Source organism: Solanum lycopersicum, chromosome 9 (genome assembly GCF_036512215.1).
Source record: "Solanum lycopersicum chromosome 9, SLM_r2.1".
NCBI lineage: Eukaryota > Viridiplantae > Streptophyta > Magnoliopsida > Solanales > Solanaceae > Solanum > Solanum lycopersicum.
Genome location: NC_090808.1, coordinates 50194691 through 50212318, shown reverse-complemented (window position 1 = coordinate 50212318; position 17628 = coordinate 50194691). Strand labels below are relative to the sequence as shown.

The window sequence follows — 17628 nt, the reverse complement described above, 5'->3', positions numbered from 1 at the left end:
TTGCACTTACCCAAAGCGCGATATATGTCTGACAATATGACCGGGGCTACGGAGTAGTACTTTGTCGTCCCTTGATTCTCGTACCCTTTGAACAGCATCTGGACAAGTGTTATGACTCTGGTGTTGATGCTCAGGCTCGGGCCGTGCAGGAAGACCATCATTCCCAACAAAGTTATGGCAAATGCCAACGGGCGGAGCTCGTTCCACTCCCTGTAGGAAATCTTAAATTCCCGATTATACTAGGCATAGAAACTCGCGTGTCCAAATCTGACGTAGAGATCTCTGAACATTATGTGGGAATCTTGACACCAATAAGTGAAATCCTTTTTTAATCCTAACCAATCCGAGATGTTCTCAACAGAAGGTTTTTTGGGGATAAACACGTCCTCTTGTTTTCGGACTCTTCTTTCTAGACCCGTGCCCACAGTGTCTATGCAATCCCTTATTTTTTCCAATGTAGGTGTGATTTCGGCCGTTCCAAAACGGAAGACCATTCTTTGGCTGTCCCAGTACCCCGTGAGTACCTCTATCAACTTTGGCCAACCGTCCATGTTGATTAGCTCGGTCAAGGCCCCTACATACTTGTTGAGAGTCCGCCTATGATCTCCGTCTAAGTCGTTGTGCCACATTGTTAGTTGGGGGCGCGGAGATGACCATGTTGAATTTCGGGAAGCGGTCCATATCTGCAAAACAGAAACCCGTTAGACTTTCCCCTATCCCCAAGTTGGTTTTTCACACATACACTTTCGAATGTAAAATAACATGATGCGTCGTGAGGTCGAAGACCTTAGACGCGATTTTGGTGGTTTTCTACTAAAATGGACTTAATACGCCTTGGGTATTAAGTAGTCCTAGGCTGATGCCTAATTTTGGTTTTGGTTTCGCTCTAACTTAAGCTTTTCTAGAATTGTTTTCAAATAAACGGTTACCCGAGTCGGACAAACATCGGGGTGGAGCTATCGAATAACGTCGAATGACCGCATTCCGACTATTTATTCGATACTCCCAAATGACTTCTTGGGTTTTTCTGAAGAAAGTCGCGGTAAGCCGCGTAACTTTCATTTCCTAATGCAACTAGTTGCCGTTTGGCGGAATTTATGCCATGAAATGCAATTTCTAAAAAACTAAGTATTTAAACAACTAAACAATTAATTACAAGTAGTCAAATAAGTTAGTCTTAGGGTTAGAATCCTCCGTCCCCAGCGGAGTCGCCATTTCTATTTTATCGAAAAAGGTTTATTTCGAAAAAGAGTTTGTTTTATTTTAGACTTTTTAGGAGTCGCCACTTAATTTTTAAGGAAAATTAAGAAAAATTTTATTTTCAAAAGACTTAACAGAAAAAATCGATTGAAAATATTAAAGGGATTCGGGATTCCTATTAGCGTCTTACGAAGGTGTTTAAAGAACCTAAGACACTCCGCTAACAACGGTTTTCCGACGATTAACTTATTTGACTATTTTTGTTTTAGCTTTTGCAATTTTGAACTTATTAATTTTTATCTAGGCAAATTTGACAAGTTTTGAAATATTTATCTCTTTGAAATTCCACCTTTAGTTAAACTTCTTAAGTTTGATAAAATAGATAGGCGTTCCGAGGGGTTTGGAGTTTTCCCATCCTAATACTAACGAGAATGTAAACGAACGCACAAACAAAGAAATAAAGAGAGAGAGAGAGGAAGAGAGAGATTTGGGTCCAAGTCTTCGGGTTCTGTTCGCCTTGACCGAAACTTGGACCCACCTGTTTTTGGGTTTTTAACCCATTTTGCACCTGTCCTAATCTAAACGCACAAAATAAAATAAGAAAATAAAAACGACAAGAGGTCTTATGCCCATTACAAAATAAAATACAAAATATAAAAATAAAGCAAAAAAACATCTTCGAATCCTTCACTTCTTTAAACTAGCTCCACTTCGAGAATCTGTCCGCCTAATTTGTGGCTTGACTTGATAGAGGAAATTAAGCCTTTATGGCTTTCTCGAAAATGCAAAGAGAGGGTATGCGGAGGTCCACAATGACCTCGAACGTGTTTCGCATGCAACAGAATATATCAACGGAATTAATACATGATCCAGCTAACATAAACAAAGAGAATAAAATAAGCAAGACATACTTTGTAGTTACTTAAACTTAATAGTAGGCATATGTCAGAAGAGAAACAAACAACACGCAACTCTAACACTTTAGCAAGGAATAAAGAACGAAACGCCATTGAAAATATCATACGATTAAATATCAACTAATCATTTGTGCTTCAAACATGTGAACATCCCTCACTTAACTTTGAAGGGATTACACCAAGTGAAGCAACACACAATCATTTGAAACTGAACTAAAGTTATTCCTGAGTAAGCAGTTACATCGGACAAGCAAAATAGATTGCATTGTCATCTTAACATCCGGCAAACCAACTATAAGTACTGCTACAAGAGGAGCACGACCCCTTAAACTATAGATTTAGCGAAAGTTTTGATAGATGACGTTGGCTTATATTCAAAAGAAACAGTGGTTTGTCTTTGAAGATAAAACGAAAAGAAAATAGAGGAAAAGAAAGAAACGAAACCATTCCAAGATGCTAAAGAAACAGACTATACGGTCGGAGAAAACACCTTATAATATCTACCAGTTCAATCTAGACTGAATGCACAAACAAGTGAGACAGCAAAATGAGCTTAAGATGAGGTAAATGAAAGCATGAGAAAATCATCTTCGAACATACAAAACACGAACAATCTAGGCATATTCTAACGGACGGACACTGATAAGGGGGGGGGGGGGGGTTAACAAGCCAGTTGCATCAAACATCTATTCGAAACTTCATAACTTACAGCGCTACAGATCGTCAATGCAACAGGAGACATCATTTTCGAAACAGAACCACAAAAAAACAAAAAATAAATCACGAGGAGCAGGAGGATTACGGGAAGTATACATACATATATATATGCATCAAAACATGCTGTGAATGAAATAACACTAAACACACAAAGTTCTTCACGCACACACAAAAATTTAAAATCGAAAACGAGACATAAAGGGGGTAGACATTACCTTTTAGAGGCAGCGAACGAGACGAGGACGAGCTGGTGCGAGCTATTCCACCACGAACTTAATGTTTCGAACAGTTGCCTAAAGGGACTAGCATCGTCGGAACGAGAAAACCGATATCGCGGTCGAAGCTAAAACGCAGGTCTGCGTTCTACTCTCACTTCTCCTCTGTTCTCGTCTAAAATTCTCGACAAAGTTCTAACCCAACTGTCCTTCCTCGACAAAACAGAAAGGGAGACAAAATATCTTCCCCGAATTCGTCTTAAGCCTTTGGTAGCACTCTCCAAATTTTAGAAAAATCCTCCAAGAAATCTCGACTGCTCTGCTATAACAGACAAAAAACAAACACAAAAGCTTCCTCTTTTTTTTTAGAAAATTTTCCTTTCAGGAATCCCAACGCTCAAATTCTCACTAAAATTTCTAACCCTTTGTAAATTTCTTAAACCAAAAAATGTCCAACCTAAGTTCTGCTTTTCCGAATTTTTGATGAAAATCTCTAACCCCCTTTCTTGAGGACGGAAGGGGTTTGTATAGGGGGATATTAGGATTTTCGGAAGAGGGAGGGAGGGATTACGAATTTCTTGACCCATTTCGGATTCGAATTTGAAATTCGAATCCTTTCCCTTAAAGGAGAAACACACTTTTCCTGCAAATTTGACTCCATTCCGAACGAGGAAGGAAGGAGAGACGGTCGAGATTAGTTGGGTGTTCTAGGCGATGTGATATGTCCTCATCTCCCGTCTCAAGGACGAAAGCAGCTTTCCTTTGCTGCCAGACCTGCGCGAATCGTACGATTTGCAGCAGAAAAACGACTCGAAAAGAGTTGTTACAGCTCGCGTGGGAGAGAGGGTGAGAGAGAGGAGGAGAGCGAAGGGGAGAGAGGGTGAGAGAGAGGAGGAGAGCGAAGGGGAGAGAGGTCACGTCTGGGGAAGGGGTCGCGTGAAGGGAAGGGAGTTTCCTTTTTGGGGTCTGTTTCTTCTGCGTCTTTTTTTTAGTTCTACGTGGCTTTGCTCTCTTCTGGGAATAGCGTAGGGGAAGGGGGAAGAAGAAGAGGGGAGGGGGCCGGGTCGGAGCGGGTATGGGCTGGGTTGAGGGTTTTTTATTGGGTTGGGTTGAGGGATTGGGAAGAGAGAATGGGGTGGGCTGAAAATAAACAAAAGGGAAATGAACTGTTGGGTTTGAATTGGGTTGGGATGAGGAAAGGAAGTGGGCTGCTGATGTGGGAATTGGTTTGAAATTAAGGAGGTTGGGCCTGAATTCAGTTCTTCAAAAGGATTAAAGGAAAAGAGTTAAATTTAATGGCCAATTGATTTAAAAACGAATTTGGTATAAATTTATTAACGAGCCTATTTATTTAGTAACATAACTATTTAAATTATAAAATAATGATTCAAAATATAGTCGTGATTTAAAGTAAACTAGTTCAATAGAATACTTTCTAAACTTAAGATATACACATATACATATACATATACATATACATATACATATACATATATATATATATATATATATATATATATATATATATATATATTCGCAAGATTTATAAAACTAATTAACTTAAACAATTTGAAAAACTCACGAAGCTCGATAATTAATTTATACCGGCGTGGGTCAAAATTGGGTGTCAACAATTATCTCTGTCTATCGCCTCTTTATCCTTTTTCTCTCACAATTTTTTTGTCGCTCTTTCTCCTTTTCTTTATTCCTACTGTTCTCTCTCCCTTGTTTTCATTTTATTCTCTTTCACCCTTGCTTTGTTTCTATTGTTCTTTCTGTCTTGCTTTCTAATGCTTTTTTTTAATTGTTCTTTCTCCCTTGTTTTCTGATGCTTTTTTCTTCTCCTTTGGTTGCTCTTATTTCCTTTATTTCTTTCTACTTTTTAATGGAGTAGTCAATAATTTATAGACTGAATAAAAGTCGTATCAATAATTAATTAGACAAGTAATTTAATCATAACAAATGAAGAGACTTAATAAACTGCAAAATAAATTAAACTTAAATTTAAAATGTTGCAAAATGAATTAAACATGACTTTAAAATATATAATGCACATATTAAAGTTTAATTAGAAGAGAATTAAACGTGAATGCAAAATGTAGCAAATGAAAGAACATACTATGATCTGTAAACTAAATAAAACTTGCATCAATAATGAACTAAACAAGTAATTCGATCATAACAAATCAACTAATAAACTACCAAATAAATTAAACTTGTATTAAAAGTGTATTACACAAATATTATACTTGAATTAGAAGAGAATCAAGTATGAATAAAAACATAACTTATGAAATAACATACATCGATCTATAAAGTGTATTAAACTTGTATCACTAATGAATTAAACAAATAATTTAGTAGTAACAAATCAACCAAATAAACTGCACAATGAATTAAATTTGTATTAAAAGTGTATTACACAATCTTAAAGTTGATTTAGAAGAGAGAAATAAGAATGAATGAAAAATGCAATTAATAAAAGAACATACAATGATCTAAGAATAAATTAAACTTGTATTAATAATAAATTAAATTATTAATCCAACAGTAACAAATCAACCAAATAAATTGCAAAATGAATTAAAGTAGCATTAAAAGTGTATTACATAATATTAAAGTTGAATTAGAAAAGAGAATTAAGAACAAATGAAAACTGAAACTAAAGAAAAACAAGACAATGATCTATAGACTGAATTAAACTTGTGTTATTCATGAATAAAACATGTATTATATGTGCTTAAAAATTATTTTATTTTTTATCCCTAAGAACGTAAGGGATGTTTGCAATATGTATTAATAATGTATTGTTCATGATTTTAATGCAATTTTAATACAATTATAAAACATATCTAATTAAACTTTAACACAATTGTGATACAGTTTCATAAACTTTAATTTTTTCGAGTTTCAATCTTATATTTCTTCTAAAATCAATTATAAACTTAACCAAACTCTCTAAAATCGAGATATAAACTTCAAACTGCATTTTTAATTATTTGTAGAATCAACCTATCCAAACTAATCACGAGTTCGTAAGATTCATAAAATGAATTCAAAATTTGAAGCTTTATAAATGATCATCAATGGTGAATTTTTGTTAGCGTAATTTTAGAGATTCCAAGATTTTGTTTGAAAACATAATATTGTACAAATTTTTGATTTGTTATTTCTCTTTCTCGTTATGTTTTTTAGGTAAAAATAGTGAAATAGGAACACAAATTGGTTTGAGAATAATTATTTAAATAAAAAGTTTAAAAATAGAGGAAGAGAAAGAATAAAAAGAGACGACGAAGAAGAAAAATAAAAACAAGAAGATGGGGAAGATAAAAAGGATAGAGAAAGAAAGCGGTACAATTTTTTAAATTAAAAAAATGTTATATTTAGTTAGAAATTTTCATTGACATAGCTGGTAAATATTTTCTTAATATAACATATTTATGTGATTTATCCATTTTTTTTCTATTCAATATTCAATATTTTAGCTATATCTGCAGAATTTTTTTCAAAAGAACACCATTTACAAATTTCTCAATTAGTCCTATTGAATGTGTAAATCTCGTGGTGGTACCTAAATTAATGTTTTTCTGTACAGAAATGTTTGCAATGCATCAAGAGCGTAAAGTGTATTGAATGTGAATTAAGGTCATCAGATAAAAGAACTTCAGCACATATTTAAGTTTTCGTACAAGTTTATACATTTTTAGTAAAGGGTGTCAAAATATTAAGTACAAAAAGTTTAATGGTTCTATCCAAAATAGAATACACAACACCTTCAACAAGTTGTTGAAGCTTCTTAACCACTACACTAGACCTAGAACTTGTGTTAACATGTGCCAACAATTGTATATATAATTACTAAACTAAATTTGATCTATATATATAGTATAATTTTTCGACGAAAGAATGTCACTTAACATTCGACAATGCTTGTCAACCATCTAGTTGTTATTCAATTTAAATCCATATAAAAAAAATTATGATCATTTTAGTGGATTACTATCAAATAGTCAAATCCCGATAAGTCGCGCATAAATAAATTTTATGAACAACCGAAAAGAAGAAGCACAAAGCTTAAGTTGATGGAGTTGTAATAATTAAAAACTTAGCTTAAGTTGATGGAGTTGTAATAATTAAAAACTTCTAACAATGTTTCTCAGACATTTTTTTTGACATTTCTCTTATTTTGGAATATCTTTCTAAAAAAAATTCTTTTAAATCTTGATAAATAGTACGCCAAATGTGAACAGGGGAGTATTTATCGGTCAAAGGCAATTTGGAATTTGGTTCCTCTCCATAACACCTTTTCTCAATTTTCTAAATGACACTTGTCATATTAAAAAATCTCAACTAAATTAATTTTAACAATCCTCTTAATCATAGTTAAAGACTAAGTTAGGTAAAATGCACACCAATATAAATAAAATGATAAATTCACTATATTAATAATTATTTTTTTAATAGATGTGTCAATTTAAAAATAGACAAGTAATTAGTAATAAATGAAATATTGAATAGAAGTTATGATTACCAAAAGTCATAAGAGTTATGGAAATAAAGACAATTAAGTTTTTGTATTAAAGAATATGAATAAATAGAGTAATATTTGACACTTTCATTTTTGTACAATAATAAAATAGAAATATAGTCAACAAAAAAAAAAGAGATTCTTGGTGAAAGAAAGTGTAGCATCACTTTTCTTTTATCTTGCTTTATATGGAGTATATAAATATAGATATTGAGAGATATAGATTTGTTTCTTTTATAGTTTTTAGGATAAAAAAATTGAAAAGTATTTTAAATTTTGTTGAAATTATTTTTACGATATTAAAATTTATGCCGAATCTATTATTCGTACACTATAATAGTGTATTCATGTGGACATGTTTGTATTTATAATGATGCAATATTTACGATATTCACGTGGACGCATATATACCTTTAAAATAAGAAAAATGCATAAACGTCTCCGACAATAAAATCAAAATTTCAGAGACACACCTTAATTAAACTAAGGATCTATTACCCCATGATTTTTATTTTTTTGTAATTTTGTACACCTTTCTGTCTTACGTGGCACACTCTGTGACTCCAGACAATTGAGATGTGGAGATATCTAGATGTCACGTAAGTAAAAAAGGTGAACAAAATTACAAAAAAATATAAGTTTAGGAAAATAATAGGACATTAGTTTAGTTAATATGTGTCTCTAAAATTTCAATTATAGTCTAAGAAGGTACCTATGCATTTTTCCTACACTATTGAATAGTGCATGAGGGTAAAAGTTCCTTTTTCAAAATTTAATATTAATACAATAATTTCGGTCAAAATTAAAAATATTTCAAACCTTTTTTCCTAATTTTTATTTTTGATTTTTAGCTTTATCTGTTAGTTTATTTATCTAAATTAGTTGGAATGAAATATGGACAGCTGAAAGTCAGAAGTACAAACTCAAATTATTCCACCATGGGCCCATCTTTCTCAATTATTCACACTTTGTTTTTTCAATCCAATAAATAACTGTTGGTTTTTATTTTAAACATTTTTTTTGTCCATCTCTTTTATGATGGGGGTAATCTTTCTTGCAACTATGCCTAAAAAAATAGTTTCTAAGAATAACACTTTTTGTAAAAAAAATTCTTTTTCAAAGTATATATAATTATTTTCATATTTCATTATCCACTTATAATAAAAAAAAATCCGTGTGTCATCTAGTGATTGATGTGATTTTTCTTTTCATTTTATCAATCACATATGAAGCAAAATATTGCCTCAAATCCAGTGGACGGTTGATGATAACATACTGAGTCTCAAAACACAGAATATTTCTAGTTGTCAACTTTGTGCTTCCTTTCCCACTCCTTTTGAGTATATGCTTTTGAAAAATGAAACAAAAAAAAGTTTCTTTAAATCTTTCTTGATTCATATATAGTACGCCTATCAAACTTCTATTTTTTTTCTCCTTTATATGAAAAGCTCACTTTTTTGAAATAAAACTACAGCATATTGATAAAATTAAAATGAGATTTTTCACATTTGAAAGCCTAAGACATGTGTCTTTTTTTTTCCAAACTTATTAGTGTCATCCCTCCTTATACTATTGTCAAAGAGTCTAAACAATACTTACTCCTAAGACGTCTCGTATCTTCATGCCTCATAGGCTCAAACATATCGAGCAACATTGAATTTTTGCTTAAAAAAGTATTTTGAAAACTTTTCAAAACAGTGTTTAGAAGGCTGAATTTTCGATGAGTCTGAAAGGTAAGTTGAAAACTTGGTTCATCAAATATTACATCTAAATTTTCTATTTATACTTTTTCTATACACTAGTTTTCGAGCACGTGTATTCAGTCTAAGTAATAGTTTATTAAAATAATATTAGAGTAAATGTGTGATGAGTTATACAAACTTTTGAAAGGCATAGGTTATCTTTATCCTGCATTAAACTTCAAAGTCCTTTCATAATCAAATTTAAAAGAAATACGAAAGCCATTTGTGCTGAATAACTTTGACTTTGAAGAGACTCAAACACATGTCATGTGTCTCTCTAGCACAAAAATTACCTGTCTTTAAATTAACCATCAAACCAAATGATCAATTTTTTGTTAAGAAAAAATTATATCAACGCTTATTTGGGGTTCAAGCCTACTGGTCACAACTGTTTCTTATGCCTAAGAAGGTGATTAAATTGATCGAGGCTATATGTAGGATTTATCTATATTCAGATGAGGCTACTATTACAACAACAACAAAAAAATATGGTGGCTTGGGATAAAGTTTGTGTGCCTAACAGTGCAGAGGGTTTAAAAATTCTCAATGTAACCATCTGGATTTCAGATTCTATATGCAAACTACTTTGGACTTTGAGCCAAAAAAGGAGAAGCTCTGAATCATTTGGGTCCATACGTACTAAATATAGAGCCAGAATTGGTTGACTATGGACCTCCCAGAACAGGCTACATGGATGATTAGGAAGATATTGCAAATGCGGAAACATTGACAACTAGGTGACATGCGCAGTTTGATTGTCAAAGGTAAATTTCGCTTGGCTACTGCCTATAAATGTTTTAAGGGGTGAGACGCCAAAGGTTACTGTTAGGATCGAATTCACGCACACACACTACATGAATGAAAAACACAAGAACTTTCAAGAGAAAGAGATGAGAGATCTAGAGAGAGAAAGAGAAAATCCAATATTTCGTGGTAACACCCCGTGAGTCAACTTCCACGGCGGTGAGGTATATTTATATTAATACATCAAAATATATTTGGTTACAGAGAATAAATCGGAAAACCTAAATTAGAGAATAAATAGAAAAACCTAAAATAGAGAATAAATAGAAAAACCTAAAATTAATCAGGCTCCACTACCTAATAGTTACTTGGAGAAATTTTAGAATGTAGCAAAACCACGACGAATTTTTATTCTATGGTTGAGTATGCATGGTAAGCTGAGAAAAAAGGATCGATTGATAAGGTGGGGTCTAAATGTGAATGAAACTTGTGTTCTATGTAACTCTTAGCCCGAGAGTTTACAATACTCGTTCTTCGAACGCATCTTCTCTCGAGACATACGGCAAGCACTATTAGGATGGCAAAAATGGAACAGAGAATCCAAGAATGGAGCTCAGAATGGTATTGGGTACAAAAACACTCCAGAGCTAAACATCCGAAAGGGATTTATTTGAAGGCTAATTTTGCAACAGAGAATTATGCACTCTGAATTGAGAGGAATGCGAAAATTTTTACCTAGCGTTTGGCCATAGATATTCAAATATTTTTGGCAAATATTATTTGGATGAAAGTTTGGGTGAAATTTTACCATGTGTTTGACCATAGAATTTGAGAAACATGTTTCATTTTTTTAAGAAATATGATTTATACCCATAAGTTTTTAAAACTATCAAACTAACCATAAATTTGTATTAAATAGCACAATAGAAATCTCACGTAACAAGATTTATGACTTCCGCAACAAATCAACAAGAATCATTAAGTAAATATTCGTATAGTGAGAAGGTCTTGATACAAATCATGATAATGAAAATACAACTAATATAAATTCGGGAAAAAAAAGAGATGAAAACAAAAGGAAATAAATATTGCAATCACTGAAGAACCTATGTTTTCTCATCTGAAAGAGTTCAACCTATTCTTTAATATAATCTTCCCACATTTTATGAACAATCTCTTCTCGATGAGCTTGCATTTCCGAATCAGATGATCGAGAAGATGAAGTAATGTTGTTACCCTGAGCCAATAGTTCGTCACTTTCATCAACAACCATATCATCATTTTCATATTCATTGAATATTCCATCACTACTTTGATGTTCACGTAAAAAATTATTGGTTGGTGTCAATAAATATATTATTTTTGTAAAATAAAAAGTTAAGGGTAAAAATTGAATTTCTAAAACTTTCCAAATAATGAAATTTGGCCCAAATATTAGTTTTGGGAATTTAGAAAATTTGCCGAAAAATTTGCCAAAATAATAAAAAAGTGTATGGACAAACAAAATTTGCCAAGTTTTTTCCCAAGTTTTACTTGCAAAATTAAGAGCCTGTTACGATGGGCTTAAAAGTTGGCCAAACCGACTTAAAAGTCAGTTTTTGACTTATTAGAGTGTTTGACAAATATCAAAATAACTTATTTTAAGTAAAAAATGACTTATTTTAAGTTAAAAGGTAAAAGCTAGGTGAGGGGTGCTTTTCTTTTTCAACTTAAAAGTCATTTTATGTTGATCGTGTACATTACCTTTTTACCCTTAATTCTTTTATTTTTATTTTTATTATTATTAGTATTATTGTTATTATAATTATTAGTATTATTAATATTTTTTTTTTTATTATTATTTATCTTATTATTCTTTATTATTGTTATTATTAATATTTTATTATTATTTTTATTAATATTATTATTATTTATTTTATTATTCTTTATTTTTAATAATATTATACATTATTATTATTATTATTATTATTATTTTCATATGATTTTATTATTACTATTATTTGTTGTTGTTATTATTATTATTATTATTATATATTATAATTATTAATATTTTAGATATTATTATTATTTATTATTATTATTATTATTATTATTATATATTATCATTATTATTGTTATTATAAATATTATAATAATAATAACAATTATTATTATATTATTATAATTATAATAATAATAATTATTATAACTATTATTTTCATATTGTTATATTATTATTATTTATTATTTTTATTAGTATTTAACTATTTATTATTATTATTATATATTTTATTGTTATGTATTATTATTATTATATATTATTATTATTTATACTATTTTATTATGTTATTATTATTATTATTTATTTATTTATTTCACGGAAAAGGGTCAAAAATACCCGTAAACTATGTAAAATAGCTCATATATATCCTTAAACTATATTTTGGCTTAAAACTACCCTTCCCGTCAAACTATTGGGTCAAAAATGCCCTTCTAATTAACGGAAATTGTTAAATGTCATGTGGATGCCACATGACACCTAAATAGATTTTCACTGCCACATAAAATAAAAGAAAAAGGGTTAAAAGTACCATTAGACTATCCGAAATAACTCATATTTACCCTTAAACTATATTTCGGCTCCAAACTACCCTTCTAGTCAATCTATTGGGTCAAAAGTAACCTTCTTATTAGCGGAAGTTGTTAAATTTCACATGGGCCACATTGACTAAATCCCTAAATCTTAATTACTCATTTTTCCCTCATTTCATTATTTTCCAAAAACGAGTTTACCCTTTTTCTCTCATTTCGCGGCTAAGGTTTCATAGTTTTCTTCGTTGCTGGATTTCAAAGTGGATATTCGTGGTTATAGATTAGTAAACTTTTTTCTGATTTAATTGTGTTTACAACCACGAAAATCTACTTTGAAACTCATCACTGAAGAAAGTGATGAAACCTTGACCGTAAAATGACGGGAAAGTTGTGAAATTCTATCTATCATACTTTGAAATTGTAATTGTAATATTTACTAACCTACAATCATGAATATCCACTTTGAAACTCAGCTCCGAAGAAAGCTACGAAGCCTTAGCTGCGAAATTAGGGGAAAGTTGTGAAATCATAACTATCATAATTTGAAATCGAAAACATAATAAAAAAAATATTTACTAATCTACAAATGTGAATATCCACTTTGAAACTCAACCACGAAGAAAAGTATGAAACCCTAGCCGCGAAATGAAGGAGAACGGATGAATATATCATTTTCAAAATAATGAAATGAGGGGAGAAGTAATTAGGATTTAGGAATTTAGTCTATATAGCAATAGAACCTTATTGGCATGCAATGTGGCATCCACATGACATTTAACAACTTCTGTCAATAAGAAGGATACTTTTGATCCAATAGTTTGACGGAAAGGGTAGTTTTGAGCCTAAATATAGTTTAAGGGTATATACGAGTTATTTTGGATAGTTTAAGGGTATTTTAACCCTTTTTATTTAGTCTACGTGCCAGTGGAATCCTATTGGCATGCAATGTGGTATCCATATGGCATTTAACAACTTTCGTTATTAAGAAGGATATTTTTGACTCAATAGTATGACGGGAAGGGTTGTTTTGAGCCAAAATAAAGTTTAAGAGTATATTTGAGCTATTTCGAATAGTTCAGGGATATTTTTGAGTCTTTTTCGTTTATTTTACTATTATTTATTATTATTATTATTATTATTATATATTATATATTATATGTTATATATTATTATTGTTATTATTATTATTTTATTTTTTGTAGTTGTAGTAGTAGTATTTTCATATTATATTATTATTATTATTTTCAATTTTTTTTATTATCATTATTTATTATTATATATTATTATTATTATTATTTATTTATTTTATTATTATTATTTATTATTATTATTATTAATATTTTATTTATTATTATTATCATTATTTATTTTATTATTATTATTTATTATTATTATTATAATAATAATTATTATTATTATTATTATTATTTACTACTATTATTTATTATTATTATGTATTATTATTATTATAATTATTACGTATAAAATAATTGTAATAATAAAGAAATATGTGAATGATAGCAAAATATAATTACTTATGGATGTAAAATATAAATAAATTTTGTTTAATTTTCTTAAGTATAAAAAACTTGAATTAATCAACTTTTATCATGTTAATAAGTTTTAAGGATATTTCTGACATTTTGATAAAAAAAAAGTGTTTACTAGCACTTATTTGCCAAACACATCAACAACTTTTTTTAAAAAAATTTAGCACTTCTATCCAAACACATAACTATTTATTTTAAAAATAAGTTTAAGCACTTTTAAAATTATTTTTTAAAAGTTACTTTTTTAAGCTCATCCAAACGGCTCTAAAACTCTATCGAAGAGATATTATTCCATCAGATGACACTCTCTATATGCATCAGAGTTAAACATAGCCATCGGCTATTTAGTTACATTTGCTACCTTTGAGAATTCTCTCTTGGTTGAATGTAGGTATTTATTATCTAAGGTTTGAATGTGTTTTCTGGTAGAGTAGGATACCCAGATGGAACTGAAGTACGCCCTCAAATTGTAAACCTCACAGGTAATTAATAAAGTTCTCTTTGATTGTCAAAAAAAAAACATCAATGCCAAAAGGATAATATGCAGCCTAATTTGCTGCAAACTCTTTCTTTTTGTCCCTACAGAATTAAATTATGCAATTGATATAACATAAACAAAAGTAGAGGGCAGTCGCATTGACAGCCAACATGCATACACAAACTATGATAACCATAACATGCACAAAGACACATCTAACTACACACAGATGGATTTTCGCTTAGCTTTTCTACTTTTTTGTTAATGAGGTATTTCATCTAAGTCACAAACCTGCTTTTGTGAATACACCTTTATATTTACTTTCCTAAATTCATACATGTCACACTAGTGCACGCCTCAAGACACTGATTTCCCCTCACCCCTTCCCTGTGCATAATAACAAATACATTAAGGGCTTCTTGTGAATACCTAAGATAAAAGTGAAGCACATCCTTTTCAGGCAATATTAAAATATCTAACGGGCAGAAACCATGTCATCAACTTTGTTCCCAAATGAACATTTGAAGGAAATCCGCATTTTAGACCATTTCAGTCGAATAACTTTTGGACTAGTCAATAAACCGTCAATTTATCAACTCAATCCAATTTGAACCTGCCCAAATTCATCCCAATCCGCCCATTTGACACCTCTACCAATTTTGACAACATTTCAGGGGAGGGATTCGAGAGTTTGAGCTAAGCCAATTTATTACATTCCTATTCATGATTTTTTTGCATGGATAGTATTTCCCTATCTCAACAGAAAAACCGATAAACTAAAAGTGAAGAACGCCTTACATAGTAATAGATGTGTCCATAAATTCATTTGTTGCTTCTGGTAAGCTCATACAAGCTTCTCAATCTAGGCTTCTAAGCCTGTCGTACTGTCCCGGAGAAGCAGCTGCAGCTGCTAACCCCAAATTCCCAAACAAAACTGATGACCAACCATTATGGAAGAAGGAAACCAGAGAGAAATCTGGTTTGGATGGAAGATGAACTAATAAAGTGAGCAATAATCAACATGGAGTTAGTCTTTGGAAATCCATTAGGAACTTGTGGCCCAAATTACAAACAAAAACCATGTTCAGCATTGGTAATGGAAAGAAAGTAGATCTATGGAATGATAAATGGATTGAAGAAGGCTCCCTAAAGCAATTCTATCCAAACACATACTCCCTCAATCAACAACAAAAATCAACAATTGAAATGATTTGGGGTGAACAGGGGTGGAATTTGAGTTTCGGAAGAGCTTTAGATGATTGGGCATTGATAGACAAGCAAGCTTTTTAAGAACATTAGAACAATTCCAAAGGAACATCAACTGAGGCGGATTGCTTGATATGGTGAAGGAATAAGCAGAACAAATCTATAGTGAAAGCAGCATACAGAGTATTTACAACCTCAAACAATCAGAGTGGGCTTGGCCTTGGAAGATGATCCGGAGGGTTAAGATCCCACACAAAGTTGCATGCTTCTCTTGGTTGCTAGCCAGAGAAGTTGTGCTCGCACAAGATACACTCATGAGGAGAGGTTTTAATCTTTGCTCAGGGTGTTTTCTCTGTGGTAAGGAAGCAATGGCAATCTCTCATCTCTTTCTTCACTGCAACTGCACTGACCAGTTGTGGAACTTTTCATTAACTTGAGGAGAATTAGCTGGACTATGCCGGGAAAAGTATCTGAGGTACTGAAATGCTAGAACGGTGATATCGATCCCCCAATTAGAAAGAGAGATGGAAAATTGTCCCAACTTGCATTTGGTGGACTTTGTGGGAAGAAAGAAACCAAGTTCGTTTTGAAGACAAATCCATAAGTATACAGAAACTAAAGATGAAATGTTTAGGGCTTTTCTTTTTTTGGTGTAAATATAGCTTAAAGGATTAGATAGTTCAAATTGTTGGGGACTCAATTGCACTATAGTTCACCCTATCATCCTTAGAGTGATGGTCAAACTGAAAGAGTCAATAGGTGCCTTGAAAATTATCCTCGATGTATGACTGCAAGTCGGCCTACGCAATGAAAACAGTGGTTATCGGCTGTGGAATGGTGGTATAATACGAATTTTCAAACAGGTCTGCAGTGTACTCCATTCGAAGCATTGTATAATTATACTCCCCCTCAACTTTCCATTGGTCCTCTTTTAGAAACAGTGATACAAGCTGCAGAGGATGTTGTGATGCACAGACATCAGTTCCTTCAATTGTTGAAGGACAACTTAATACTGCCCAAGCTAGAATGAAATTTTTTGCTGATAGGAATAGAACTGAGCGTGAGTTTTCAGTCGGAGATTGGGTATACTTAAAAGTGCAACCATATCGTCAGATGTTCTTTGCATTAAGAAAGAATTTGAAGCTTACTTCTAAGTATTATGGTCCTTACTTGATAACAGAAAGGATTGGGTTAGTGACTTATAAATTAGGCCTTCCATCAACTTCAAAGATTCATTCGGTATTTCATGTTTCGTTTTTGAAGAAGAAAGTAGGCAATCGTGTGGTAGTTCAATCTGAATTGCCTTATACGAACGATGACGAACAATTTTTGGTTAAGCCGGTGACTATTTTGCAGCGCCAGATGATAAAAAGGAACAATGCTGTTGTGGTGCGAGTTTTGGTTCAGTGTTCTAATCTTCCATCGGAGGATGCTACGTGGGAAGATTACGACTTTTTGCGCGCTAATTTCCCTGGTTATGATTCTCATCCTTGAGGTCAAGGCTATTTTTATGGGGAAGGGGATGTTATGAATTGAAATATAGAAGTGGTTCTGTGGGGAATCGATCCGTGAAGAGTCTAGTGAAAAGATCAGATATTGGTATATTGAAGGGCTGAGATTAAATGCAAGTTGATGAGAATCTATGATTAAGATGATGCCATGTGAAGTTGGTTAGGAACTTGTTATAAAATGGTATTTAGAGGAGAGATAAGGAAAACTTTAGGAAATGCAATTTCTTCTCATTTCTGTTTCTGCTTCTC

At 31.7% G+C, this 17628-nt stretch overlaps 1 protein-coding gene across 1 annotated transcript; it reads left to right on the top strand.

Annotated features, from left to right (window-relative positions):
* The first annotated feature begins 16322 nt into the window (after positions 1-16322).
* LOC138338557 (uncharacterized) lies at positions 16323-17362 on the top strand. Its single transcript, XM_069289531.1, has 2 exons — positions 16323-16343; positions 16844-17362. Exons 1-2 carry the CDS (start codon positions 16323-16325, stop codon positions 17360-17362), a joined length of 540 nt encoding a protein of 179 aa, XP_069145632.1.
* Positions 17363-17628: the final 266 nt, after the last annotated feature.

Bases quoted from the DNA above. Each gene is read 5' to 3' on its own strand.
- LOC138338557 (XM_069289531.1), top strand. From the start codon at position 16,323: ATGCCGGGAAAAGTATCTGAG. The intron at 16,344-16,843 runs GTACTGAAATGC...TGTGATGCACAG, and splicing joins TGCCGGGAAAAGTATCTGAG to ACATCAGTTCCTTCAATTGT.